Source organism: Macrosteles quadrilineatus, unplaced genomic scaffold (genome assembly GCF_028750875.1).
Source record: "Macrosteles quadrilineatus isolate MER2022 unplaced genomic scaffold, UCM_ALF_1.0 Scaffold_8__2_contigs__length_117827958, whole genome shotgun sequence".
In the NCBI taxonomy this organism is placed as follows: domain Eukaryota; kingdom Metazoa; phylum Arthropoda; class Insecta; order Hemiptera; family Cicadellidae; genus Macrosteles; species Macrosteles quadrilineatus.
In genome coordinates, this window is record NW_026542601.1 from 63,154,385 (window position 1) to 63,169,164 (window position 14,780).

Here is a 14,780-nt window from a genome sequence, read left to right on the forward strand (position 1 = left end):
AAGTGTTATGCATTTGTGTAAAAAAAAGTGCGAAATCGATAGCACTACAGTAGTTGATTTAATATCTGCATTCATGCGGGAAGAAATTAAACTAGCGTTGACGAATTAGGTCATAAATGATTAACACACCTCGACTGACCATAGCGTGAAAACAACCTGTAATTGATGACGATAGCATTCTATTATTACTGCCACTTGTTCCCTGACCAGACTTTGTATCAATCCAAATTATAGTGCGGTTCTAGTGGGAATTAATACTTATGCGTTAAACATTGGACATGTGACTCACGCTTCTAAACGAAAAGATAAATTTATTTTAAAAAAACGTATGTAATTCGGTTCAGTTCGATATTTTCGAATCGATTTTTACGACGAAGGCACTCAAGGGTACTTGTTTTAAGCCCGAGATGAATGTTAAATGTATGAGATGACAGCTTTAGGGACAACTGTAATGTGCTTTGGGGCTTCGTTCTGTAATCCAGCTACTTAGAGGTCACGAATTGTGAATATTTACAGGCATAATCTGTAGATGCAATACACCCTGGTGTGGATTAATACTTTTAATACTTTTTCATCGAAATGGCGACCATACAAAGTAGGTATTTTAAGCCAAGTATGAATGGAGATGAGTGTAGGATGATTAACGTCCGCACTAGTGAGTCTTCTTAAACTGATTTAAATAGCAACGTTATATTTTTGCAAGGATATGTACAGGACTAAAATATTGATTTTATGATGAATTGATCCCCAATCCTACCTTTTTTTGTCGGACTGGTTCCCAAAATCATTAAAATAGTGATTATTAACATGTTTGGTCCTAATTAAGCTTACACAAAATAATACAGTGGTGCTATACCTAGGTCTTGGTCTACAATGAAGACTTTAGCAATAGTATGCTTCCATATTAGTAAAAAATACAGTAACTATAGTAGCTATCATGGACTTAAATACAACGAAACCATACAAACTTGAGAACTTTAAGTAGAGGATGAACTACTAAAAGATTTTCATGATAGGCATGACAGTCTGTCTAAATTGTCAAAAACATGTTCAAAGACCATACTTTCGAATCATAATTAGTTCTGGACTACAATAACGCGTATCCAACAGGTTATTGTGAAGGCAATACAGCAACAGAAGCATGTTATGACAGGTGCGTATGGCAAAACTGACAATCTCACGTACTATAGACTGTTACGTTGCAATAATAGTGAATTTAACAAAAAAATTTATTAGAACAACAAATCTTATGCTACAAACACATCTTATTGTAAGATTAATTCCAGACACCCTTTTCATCACATTGATGGTAAATTAACTATAGTACAAAATATAAATTTACCTCATTTGATGGGGTCTTTCTAGTTATTGACTGATGTAATTTAGTCTAAGAGGTGGGTCTTGTTTGTGATCGGTTCTGTTTGAACAAAAGAGTTGATTTTGGTCACGGTAGTGATAGTCCAGGACCTGACTAGGGTTCTGTGTGCATGTCGTGTATAGAGAATTTTGCTTTTGCATTTCAATATAGGTGTTTTAGGAAGTGTTTTCCACTCGGGTGTCAAGTTCGCACCTGGTACGTTTTCGAGCTATGACGTCATCAAAATGGCGGCCATTGATTTTTTTTAATCGTATATTTCGCAAACTATTTGTCGGATCGGAATGAACTTTTTTTGTTTGAAAGATAATTTTAAATGCTACCTGTTTTACATTTACACATTTGTTGTATGTTTAGTACATTCTTCGTAATTTTGCAAAAACCTGTATTTTTAAATATTTTTGAGTTATTTTTGTTTGTAACGTTTTATTGATACAATTTATCAAAAACCACCAATGAAAAAAGTTGTAGAACATTTAAAAAGCTTTACAAAAATACCAAATTCGATATGTTTTACTCAAAAGATTACGTCAAGAAACTAGATAAATCTCATAAAAACACCAATTTTGGCGCAAAACTATTAGTCCGGCATCTAGGGCAGTTCGCAAGTCTTATAAAGACAGTTTCACCATTCAATGTTGATGTATGTGTCTAAATAAGTGTTTTCAACTCGAGTGTCACGTCTGCACCCATTGCAGTTTCCGGTTATGACGTCATTAAAATGGCGGAAAGGGCTAAGTTATATTAAAAATAACGATATTTTACATACCATGTATCGGATCGACTAATCGAATAATCCTGTCGACTAAGCAAATTTCCATTAGCCTGGATTGATTTTCAATTAATCTATTAAATTAACATTGTTTGAGTTGTTAATTTAATGTTAATTTAATAGATTAATTGAAAATCAATCCAGGCTAATGGAAATTCGCTTAGTCGACAGGATTGCTGCACCGGGGGTATTTATATAGTGGAAACATTCCTATGGACTAATTACATTAATTTGTTGTGCTTTTATTTGCATAAAAGAGGGTAATTGTCTTATTTTAAGTAAAATAGCTGGTGAAATCGTAACATGTAGCAATTTTAAATACATCATAACCGGAAACTGCAGTGGGTGCAGACGTGACACCCGAGTTGAAAACACTTATTTAGACACATACATCAACATTGAATGGTAAAACTGTCTATATATGACTCGTACACAGCCATCGATGTCGGATTTATATGCGTTTTTGCGCAAAATTAGGTTGTTTGGTACGATTTTCTAGTTTCTTGACGTGATCTTTTGAGTAAAGCATATCGAATTTGGTATTTTTGTAAAGCTCTTTTAACGTGCTACAACTTTGTCTTTAGATTATTTCTGATATATTCTATCAATAAAACGTTATCGACAAAAATAACACAAAAATGTTAAAAAATATAAGTTTTTGCAAAATTACGAAAAATGTACTAAACATAAAACAAAAGTGTAAATGTAAGAAAGATAGCATGTTAACTTATCTTTCAAACAAAAAAAAGGTCGTTCCGATCCGATACATGGTATGTAAAATATCGTTATTTTTAATATAACTTAGCCCTTTCCGCCATTTTAATGACGTCATAACCGGAAACTGCAATGGGTGCAGACGTGACACCCGAGTTGAAAACACTTATTTAGACACATACATCAACATTGAATGGTGAAACTGTCTTTATAAGACTTGCGAACTGCCCTAGATGCCGGACTAATAGTTTTGCGCCAAAATTGGTGTTTTTATGAGATTTATCTAGTTTCTTGACGTAATCTTTTGAGTAAAACATATCGAATTTGGTATTTTTGTAAAGCTTTTTAAATGTTCTACAACTTTTTTCATTGGTGGTTTTTGATAAATTGTATCAATAAAACGTTACAAACAAAAATAACTCAAAAATATTTAAAAATACAGGTTTTTGCAAAATTACGAAGAATGTACTAAACATACAACAAATGTGTAAATGTAAAACAGGTAGCATTTAAAATTATCTTTCAAACAAAAAAAAGTTCATTCCGATCCGACAAATAGTTTGCGAAATATACGATTTAAAAAAATCAATGGCCGCCATTTTGATGACGTCATAGCTCGAAAACGTACCAGGTGCGAACTTGACACCCGAGTGGAAAACACTTCCTAAGACACCTATATTGAAATGCAAAAGCAAAATTCTCTATACACGACATGCACACAGAACCCTAGTCAGGTCCTGGACTATGAGCTGAAAATAGGAAATTGCGTCGCTTTCCGTTGGCTTCAAGCAACGCCCCGTACTGAATACAGTGACAAGAAACGCTTAATAGTAGGCCTAGTCTAAATCTGATAAATTCACACCAAATATTAAAACAGTTAGCTTAGACTAATATAACTTGGACTTTTACTCACAGATTTTTTCAATGACCGAAGATCCTTTTCCAACATGAAAACTGAAACAAAAAACATGATAAGCTACGCAGACTACACACACCATATTATATACTATACTAATTTAATTTAAATTACTAACAGTTTTTTTACAGCTTTAGAAGAATTTACAAGAACTTGATTTCAAAATTTGGAGCTAAAAATAAAGTTTATAAGATTGGAAAAGCAATACAAAATATAATGAAGATTCTAAGTTCTTTGAATATTTATTTGAGGTATTTTGACACATTCCTGAAGTGGTTGTTTACTATAATATTTGCAATAAGCAATAACTGATAAGCAATAAATATAATGCAGAACTCTATGATCACGGAATCTCATTCAGCTAGCCTATATAACACAAACTATTATATTTTGAGATTGAAAATACATTTTTTAAATCCTGCTTCACCTAACGTCGGTTACGATTTTTGTTTTCTGTTTTTGTTCGTCTAAAAACGGACATGCTGCGGAATTTTGTTATTTATATGTAATTAAGAGTTTATATACAGTATATCAACTATAGTCTACATAAACTCACAAATAACAACACTTGCACATAAGTTCCATATCTACGGTTCAAAACCATAATTTTAAGAAACGTTATGAAAATCGTTATTATTCACAATACTAATAAAGATAATACCAATAATCATTACTGGCAATGATATCAATTAATTGTTCACTTAAATTTTATACACTCTTTGTTTTTCCTAAAAACAACTCGATGAGAGTGGTGCTACAAAAATTACACTAGCCAAAAAAAAAAACTACACTCTCACTTATTTTACAAAATAATGTAGGGTTTAAAGTAAACATATCCCGCATAACCTCTGTCTTTCCCGCCATAAAAAGGGCGTGCATGTCTATATTGGCGGGAATCTCACTGACAACTTTGCAGTACTTGACAACTTTCATTGTATACTCTGAACAAACAATGGAAGTTGCCATGACCAGAGGCACTGTAGCTAACGTGATTTGGGCTATCTTGGTGTGATATACCCTACTTTCTCCTTTGTACAGTTACTGTTGAACATGTGTTTGAAAGGTTTAGCAGTAGGAGGCAACGTAGGTGTTGGAAAACATGGAAAACTTGTTCTAACTCACGCAGAGAGGGAATAAGCAAGCTTACTTCAAAATAATGTTGGTCGTTGCGTAGAGCGCTGGGCTTCGGTTAAAACCATGCAGCATTTCGGTTTTTGCGCAGGCCTCGAACATTCCTTGTACTGTATGATGATCGTTTAGAAGGAAACTATTACTTTTCTGATACTACTTCATAAACTTTTGAACATAATTTTCCATTTTAATCTGACATTGAATACATAGTTGGATATCCTTTGTGACATGGTGTAGTGTGTGAGTCACGAGCCGGGATAAAACGTTATCTTGTCTAGATAGATTCGCATGAGAGATACTATGATTTCAAAATCATAGGTTCTATTTAAAATATATAAATTAAAAAACATTTTCTAAATTTACATGTCAAAGACTAACACGTATAACGTTTAAATTGCAGGTTATTTTGAGAGCGCGTCCGCAATTTATCCACTCGCCAACTTCAATAAAGACGACGTGATAAACAAAAACTAAAGACCACCGTTTCATCCGCTATTTTCGTCTCAAGTGTCTCAACATGCCACACGTGCACTGAATATGATATCAACTAAGTTTGTGGCGAGTGTATTACATTATGCGAACATCAATTAAATTCATTGACATTTTTACTGGCAGACAAAGTAGGCCCATTTTATTATTATTGCTAATAGAACATATTACACTGACTTGAAGGACTTGTGTTTTCATAATTATTCTTCGAAATACTTCGAAAATACCGGTCTGATAATAGTTCAATTAAAATGAATGAAAAATTGTATGTATTCGAATCCTTATATATATAATACGTGAAGGCGATTTCTACGAAACACTACTCCTCCGTTAATAATTGACGGATTTTTACATATGAGGTGTCAACATTATTTGTTGTGTAGACGCCCCCTTTCACCAATTCCTGTAATAAAAGTCTTCGGGCTTTGCCCCACAGATTCTTATTAAGAAAAAATTATGTTTTCTTAAACAGACGAATAATTTGTAATAATACAGTTGTTCGTAGTAAATGCATGATACAAACAAGAGCGTTCGTTTTCAGTTTGGATAACTGGAGTGGAGTAATTGATTATTTATCTTTGTGTTGACTCTTTTAAGTAATCGAAAATTATGACTGTTATTCGTCTTGAAATAACGCCTGCAACATTTTGCAATTGCTCGAATTCGAGCAACAGGTGCACTAGTATTAAAATGTTGTAGTACAAACAGAAATATAAGGCAGTCTTATGTCTTGTTCAAAGCTCAGTTACAAGGTATTTCAAAAGTAATTTAAATCCTCAAACATCGAGAAATATATGTTTTCCTACAGTTACCTAACAATGTACATGTTCTCTCACTGATTTGAGAAAGCAAAGTGGCCAATGCGCTCATCAGTGAGACAATGTTAACATTGTCTCACTCTAATTACTTTGTCTCACTCCAGATTTGCAACGTGAAGGCACGAAATAGTGAGCGCGTAACATGTAGGCAACGTCGTATGCGCGCGAAATACGTTGGCAGCACTGGCTGTAAATCAGCTGTTGTACTGTTGTATTTGTCACTTCACATTAAATGTTATATTAAAAGTTCACTTCTGTGTAAAAATAGGTTATGTTTCTTCACCAATTTATTTGTTTTATGGTAACTGTAGGAAAAGTATAATGTGCAACTCGAGTTCAAAGTACAATTGCCTCACTCGAGAAACCATTCCTCACTCGCCTACGGCTCGTGAGTAAGGATTTCTCTCGAGTGAGTCAATTGCTCACTTTTCTCACTAGTTGCACAAATAACTATTTCAAGCTTTGTTGTAATTTTGATAACTTTTGATTATTTACATTAAGTTATTGCTTTTGTTGGTTTGTTATGTCAAATCAACATAGGCTTAATTCATTTCAGTGAAAATGTGCAGTAATACTATAAGCTACAAGCTATAGCGGTGTTCATGGAATGGGAAGTTACAGTAGTTGAGACGATGGGTTTTGTCCCACTGTGTAAAATCAGCTGATTCCTCAGGCAACCATTATTACAACAGCTGATATTAAGCCTCAGCAACCGTCATCGTTGTATAGGGGCGGAAGTTTGAACAAACGGTGATACCAATGATAGTGGTTGTCAGCTAGGTGATAAGGAAAGTTATCACACTACTTCCCGCATTACAGTTTTGGGTCTGGCTTAGTTGTGTCTTGAACCTATAAAATAACATACTCGTCTGTAAACCACAGATTAAAGAATTTTATTATGTGGTAAAAGGCAATACGAGCATGAAGGGAAAATATTTTTTTAACTCTCCGTACGTCCGTTAATCACCAGTTTTCATAAGTGAATCTGCTTCGTTTCCATATACTTAGGTATTATCTATGATATAAAGCCAAAGGTGTTTTTATATAATATTTTTGGTATTGGGGGGATGTCTAATTCAATTGTAAACAAGGTTATCAGTCCTGTATTTTAAGCAAAAGATCTGCAATATGTTCGTAATGAACCTGGAGTCAATTAATGAGGCATTTATCTTGAGAAAAAGAAGAAGAAAATAAAATGATGCAACGTAAGATTTAAATGACACCAATGCTTCTAGAAAAGCGATGACGTAAAATTCTACAGAAGTTACTTTAGTGACTTCGCGTGACTGTAGAGAATATGTGAACGATTATTTTTTATGAGGAATGTTGCAAAACACACACACGACCATAACTAACAAATATACAAAGATAGAACTTGTGTACAATGTACTCTGAACCAACCGAGGCAACTTTTTACATATTAAAAAGTACACATAGGTGTAAATATGTATAACTGAAAAAAGATCGGTTCCAAGCTATTTACCGCACTTACTTGATTTAGGCTATATACGTTTTTGCTACAAACAAACAAATATTAGAGGAAAACTTTGAAAGAAGACATAAAAAGAATTGTTGTCAACAATTAACTAACTGTTGTAAAAATATTTTACTAATATTATAAATTTGAAAGTTTCTGCGTTTGTTTGTTTGAAGTTCAATCACGCAACAACTGGACGGATTGGGCTGAAATTTTGCATGATGATAGCTCACATTCCCGATTAACATATAGGCATATTCTTATCTCAAAAATCCTTTCGGGCTCCGCCCCAGTGGCTCTGTAGATCCCCATGTTAACCTTATGAGTATTCATATTTATAGGGAACTATAGCAGAGTACCCGTCCTTCGTACGGGGTTGGCATGTAAGTTTAAAACGCTTATTATACTCAAGCTTTGAGTTTGCAATGGGAGAGGACACAGTTTGATAAAATTTGCTTCAAATGCTTGAAATGTTATTTAATTAATATTAATTAAAACCTTAATTAGTTATGAAATTGTTTGATACTTTATGGTTACATAATTATGTGCTATCTGTTTAAGTTTTGTGCCTAGTGGCCTGGCCTAACAGGGTATGTCAAGCTTGGCCATAAGCACTGCATCAGAAGAATTCTAGTGTAGAAGACAGCAGCTCTTGATCGTGCGTCATAATTATTATTCATGAAAGCTGTTGTCGCCGGCTGATTGTACGGAGCAGCTGATTCAACTTGCGCCAGAAGGCTTGTTACAGACGTCAACGTCTTCATGTCTCAGCCAGACTGCCAGTGCTACCATTCGTAGGGAAATTATTTCCCTCGTACTTTGAAACTAATATCGTATTTACGTTTCATCAATATATAAAGCCTTGCGTTACTCTGGGCAATAAATAATGACGGAAGAAAAGATATTTTGACCCGTGATGAGCTATATTTAAAAAAATTTCGTCAACCATTTACATTTAATAAATTTGTTAATTAAAATCGTGAATAAAATCGTTAACTCATATTTAGAGGTTACAGGTATTCCCTCGACAGCGCAATAGTTAAATTTGCCTAAATTACAATGTCATTTCAAGTTATACAATATGTCATGATGATAAAAACATACAAAATATAATTATAGTACGATAATATTTTAATCAATTTGGGCCAATTTGATTAACAAAATTAGCGGACGAGTTTTACAGTCGGAAAATGTACACATGATGTTCTCAACTCCACCTGATTCTCTATTTTATCCCTGAACCGCATTTCGCCGTGTCCGCTGCAGTTAACGAAATATTATTTTAAGTTTATATTTCATTACAATAAAAAAGTATTGATAAAATGTCTTTAAATGATTGTGAAAACTACCCATGGACTGAAACGAGGCGTCGGTATAATACTAAATATTTCCTGGTGTTCCCAAAATAATGGTAGCTTCCCATCCTTGGGCCGAGGCCACAACACTCCATTTAGAGAAGTAATGTAAGTATGTAGAGAAGTAACATACTTTACAACATTCTTATATGTTGTACATTAATTCCAGCAAAATCAAATGTACCCTTAGATGGTCGTAATATGAGTTTGTATCACAAGTAAAAAGGGTAAAATGTTTGTAATTTAGATGATAATAATTATTGTCTACGGTGCTATTAATATGTGAAGTGCAGTAGTATTAAACAAATTTCGTTAACTATCATCAAATGAAAAAAATAACAAAATTAAATGGTACCTAATTAAAAAATGATTGGAAATGTTTGTGCAAGTTCTACATTGCTATAGATTACCGCAGTACATAAGTACAGACCGCATGAGAGTGAAAGTGATAACAACCACAGTCAATAGTTCCAGTGCCTGCTGGGCGGAATTGATAAGTTCCGTCCTGATAAGAGAAGCAACGTCCTTGGACGGATTTGTGGCCAGAACTGTGAAGAATCAATTTCCTTTTAGGTGGTTTTTAATTTGAACCGTACTGTGTTTCGGAGAAACAGTTAAATTGTTTGTTTCGACACTGTAAATACCACGTTGCACAGAGGAGTTTGTAATCTATCTATCTATCTACACAACAAAAACTCGAGAGCATTTCGTGTACAATCCTTATTTTCATTAGATTTTAAATTCCCTCAAAATTTTTAGAAACGAATCAACCATACAAGTTGTTTGTAGGTAAAATTAGGTTTCGTTCAAGAACCTCTCCACATAGCGAACCCCAGATTAGTTCATGAAAATCGCACTAAAATGTACTAACGTATTTAATTCTGCAAAACTTTATATTCTAGATACAGGGAAGTGTGACGTCTGCGGTATTGAACTTCACCCGGTCTAAGAAATTAATCAGTGGGTTTCAATCTGTTTACCTCAACCCTCCCAAAAAGTTTAACTACCTAGGTTTTGGATTAAACACGTTTACTTTTACTAGAGATTATGTCAAACCAGGGTAATCAAAATGATATACTGGTAAGGTACGTTTTAGGATAAAATAAACATAGTTACAGTATTTCTTTATTCTAAATGGTTACATCCCACCTAGCGCAAGATCAAATAACTAAATCTATTGGGCAGAAGATATAAGAAGTTTTTTTCCTACGTAAGTACCGGTATTTAAATTCCTTGACCAACAACTATAGGGAACTACTTGTTGACTGATTCGCTTGATTAACGTTTGTTCTCATAGAACTGGCACACCTCAAGGTTGTTTAGTTAAGATGGGTTTACCACTGTACCACACAATTATCACTTAAGCCAAGGGCAATGGACAATGGTTTGTACTTGAAACATTGTTTATTCCTCAGTTATCAATAATGGTGACAGGAAAAATTAATTTATGCACTTGTGTAAATATTCGTTCAAGGGTTTACACAAAAACAACTGAGGAATCTGGGCTGAAATCTTTCATGAAGGTTGAGGAAAAACCTAGCTCACATAAAAAAATAGGCTTATTTATGTCGTTTGGATTCCTTTTGTGTGTACCTCGCGAACTCAATAATTCAACCACATTAATTTGTTTCGTCTAAAAATAGCAACAGCTTAATAATTTTAATGGATTTTTTACGTTTACTTCCCATAATAGAATCGTGTTCTGATTTTAACTCACTATAAAAATCGTGAATTGTACCACTGACTAATACCATAATTAGGCTAGTATAGTATTATTTTATGGTGCTGGTACACAGTAAATGCTTTTACTGAAGCATGTCTCAGAGACAGTGGCGATAGTTAAAGCTACATTAGTATAATTAGATTCAACAGTTACAGCTAAGTTACACACCATAAAGACCACGTTGGTATTCTAAGCAATGCCAGCCTCACCTTGAATATGGAGGACTTGTAATTCTTCGAGTCTAGTTTGCAAACGGTTCTCTGTTTTCGTACCTATGATCGTAGTTGTCAGTGGGTTATAGAGAGTTCATTTTCATGGTACAATGGGTTTTTTTCCTACAGCTACCTGACAAAGTGGGCTTTCTTGTACTGATTTTAGTAGCTAATTGCTGAATTTACTTACTTTTGCAGCACTCGTTTTACTTTTGCCGCACTCATTTTACTTTTGCCGCACTAATTTTTTCGCACTACAGTTTTCTAGCCAAACTACACAAAACAGTGTGCTTTTATTAGGCACGTAATACGTGTACGCTTGAAAATAAGTTGACAACAATTAAGATACTACGACTACGATCAGATGGTGCACCGTTTCCCATTTCGTTCAAAGCTTGGATTTAACCTAACCTAAAAATGTGTTGTATAGTGTTTGAAAGACTACTTTGCACACTAGTTACACAAATGACTATTTTATCAGAATCTTAATTTATACAACCAACCAAAGGGTTGAGTCGAGTCGCAGCACACAATATGTTTAGACACCCGTGATCATACAATTAGTGTTAGTTTCGTGTTTTTCGAGTTGTCGTGTTTGTCCTAACTAAACCATATACTGAGAGAAGAAGTTTGTTTATGTGCACAGCTGATGACGCCAAAAGAGTATAGAACCGTGTAATCTGTAAGCCTGGTTTACACGGGTCGAGTGTGTCGAACGAGTTATTCGGCCCAGTTACTAGGCCCAGTTGTTGATTTGTTCAACTCGCCCGGTACTTGACTAGACTGTCTACACGCATTCCTATTTCGAACAGCGACAGTGTAGGCACCGAGAAGTAATTTTTATAATTTCTCTGTTCTGTGGTGTAGGGTATTCCGTATACCTTAGCTTTCGTGTTAAATGTTGTTTGAGTTTAAAATGGGACTTCACGAGTTTAATGCTGAATTTATAAATTAATTAAATCACTGAATTAGATTATTAGAATTAAAACTGAATCGTCCATTAAATTCAGGGTTTGCTTAAAAGTATTTTTTTTGTGGAAGGTGATATTCTAAAAGAATAAGATTTGTTACAAATTACTATACCGGCACTGCATTTCTTTAAAATAAAATATATATCCTCCAAATAAAAAAAAATGAAAACGCCGTTTTCAATGTACTGTATTTCTGATAGATAACATTTTTAGAGAGTGAGCTTTCTAACAACCCATTGATTAATAAAATCGTTCCAGTAGAACTGTAGATCCTAAGTTGTACAACAATTTTGAAAACTGAATTTTATAAGAGTGAGTAGATTTAAGAAAGCAAGACAGTGCAAAGTGCAACGCAGGGCCAACTGTTCAACTGAACCATTTAGTATTGAGGGTGATTAGGCATACACTACTGAACTAACCCCAAAAATACTGATCGTTGTGATCGACTCATTGTCAGCGACCACAAAATAACAAAAAAATATTTTTATTCTGTGGTCGCTGGACTCACTTGAGAGCAGTAAACAGATGTTTTGCGGGCAAATCGTGGTGGTGGGGGTAGCTACTGGGCCGAGCAACTCGGTTTTCAACTAAATCACTCGACTCGCTCTCAACTGACCTCTTTTTATCAACTCGCCCGTTGCTCGACTCGCCTGCATGTCTACACCAAGCGAGTTAAAGAGCGAGTGGCAACTCGCACACTGACTCACCCACCGTACTCGACCCGTGTAAACCAGGCTTTAGAATCAACGCAGGATCGCAATTTGAGCAAGGTTTTGTTACCCTTACTCATCAAAAGTTTATGGGTTAGCTTTGCTCTTTGATAGCAAAGATTTTTCGGAAGTGGTTTGCATATTAGAAAATTATTGATTATTTAAAGATATTGAGATATTTTAAATTAAAAACCATTTTTTAGTTTAATCTTTGAAATTAGTTTTCCTTGCTAAGTTTGTTAAAGAAAGGACACTTTCAGTTTAGTTCGGTTTAGTTTAGTGGAACTGTGGTGTGTTTCCAAACATTTCCGGAATTCAATTACGGTGAAATACCTCAACGAGGAGGGACAAGCCAGTTAGCGAAGTCCCCTATACGGAAGTAACCATTAGTGCAGAACGCTGGAGGGATCAAGCAAAATGTTGTCAACATGTCCCTATCATATTTGGTTCACCGAAAATATTAAAAATATTTGTAGGGAGGTCATAAACAACAAAAAGAATAATTCCATAAACACATTTTCAAGTTTTTAACATTAATATCTACAAAAAATATGTTTATGAATCATTAGATTACGTTTATGCAATAAATCTGAATAAATTTCTCAAGTGTCTCTCATTTTTATGTTTTCCATGAATAGGCCTAGCTTGCTCAATGTCCCGTAATACTGTATGGGTTTTATCATTAAAACCATATAAACAATCTTATAAACTATGAATTAAACTATCTATGTTCTTAATGTAACTTCCTAGTACCTTGGGCATATTTCGTTAACACCTTATAGGAGTAAAATAGGTAACTTATGGTTATTATTTTTCGTTAGTTATGGTGTACATATCACCATATCATAAATTGTGATGAATAGACAACTGGGTTTATTAACCTAAATGAGTGAAGTGTACTGTAGAATGTAATGAGAGACTCTTCGTAATTATTTACTGACTAAAATTAAGTGTTTGATAATTAAAAAAATCTCAATTAAAAAGGATAGTTGAGGGGCCAACTGGGTACAGTTTTAACCATTCAAAAAATAGTGGCTTTTTTCAGTATTGAACCAGCCACCTTCTGTTTACTAGTCAACTTTAAAACTAGGGAATACGACTGGCTGATCAGTGCTCGTGTAGCGCAGTGTGCATGTTCGTGTCGCTTACTTTCATACTAAATTTTTATTATTCTAGCTACCGTGGTCATTGTTAATTAATCACAAGTAACCAGCTGATTATTTAACCTCGAGGAACTAATCAGCTGTCAACCGTAATGGTGTCAATCACGCTGCCTAGGACAACAATATTAAATTGAGGGACAAACAACGTGCGAATTGGACAGAACCACATTCGAGTGGGGAAAAATCACCAGCTGATTACTTTCCCTGCTATTGCAACGTTAAACTACGCGTGAAAACCACAGTGTATAGCTTGATAATTAGCAGACACTGCGAACAAACCGTTCTTCAAGGACTAAATGTTATTCCAGTTTTAAAACGTACACACTTAAATAGTAATGATTTAAGCTGATGACACCTTAACGAAATTCAATTGTGGTAATACCTGAATACCTGAATACCTGCTGCGACGTCGTTGACCAGAATTTCTGGATAGACTGTGTCATAAACTAAAAATAATATTTACACTATTTACAATACTTTGGCAAGATGGCGTTGAGCCTATACTCGATGGAACGCATCAAAATACTCGTCAACTGAGTACAGTGGTCGGTCGACTAGCCAGGCTTTAACTTTCTTTTTAAAAGTGGACGGTTCACAAGACTTAAATCCTTGGGGGAGACTGTTGTACATCTTCAGAGCCCTGATGCGGAAAAAGCTTTGCGTTTTGGACAGCCTGCAGTAAGGTATGTGGAGCTGGTCTCTGTTACGAAGGTTGTGGGAGTGGTGGAATTCCCTTGTTGTGAGCTGATCTAAGTTATCCCTCACATAACAGAGGCCAAACAGTACATACTGGCTGAAGATAGTAAGGATTTTTAGGCTTCTGAAGATAAGGTAATGAATACCTACACATGGTAATGAATACTAAGTAGTTCTAATGTCAAGTCGTTCTAATTTATGCATCCTAGAAAAAAATAATCTTTTCATCTGGTTCAGTACCAATGTAACACTTTCTTA

The 14,780-nt window shown here is 34.7% G+C and overlaps 1 protein-coding gene across 1 annotated transcript in view; it reads right to left on the reverse strand.

Annotated features, from left to right (window-relative positions):
• The window catches only part of LOC129001293 (uncharacterized), a 113,239-nt gene that overhangs the window by 91,975 nt on the left and 6,484 nt on the right, over positions 1-14,780 (reverse strand). The window contains exon 2 of the mRNA XM_054428541.1: positions 3,775-3,815. Within this exon, the coding sequence (XP_054284516.1) occupies positions 3,775-3,810 (36 nt within the window). The 5' untranslated portion in view covers positions 3,811-3,815. The remainder of the gene's footprint in view (positions 1-3,774; positions 3,816-14,780) is intronic.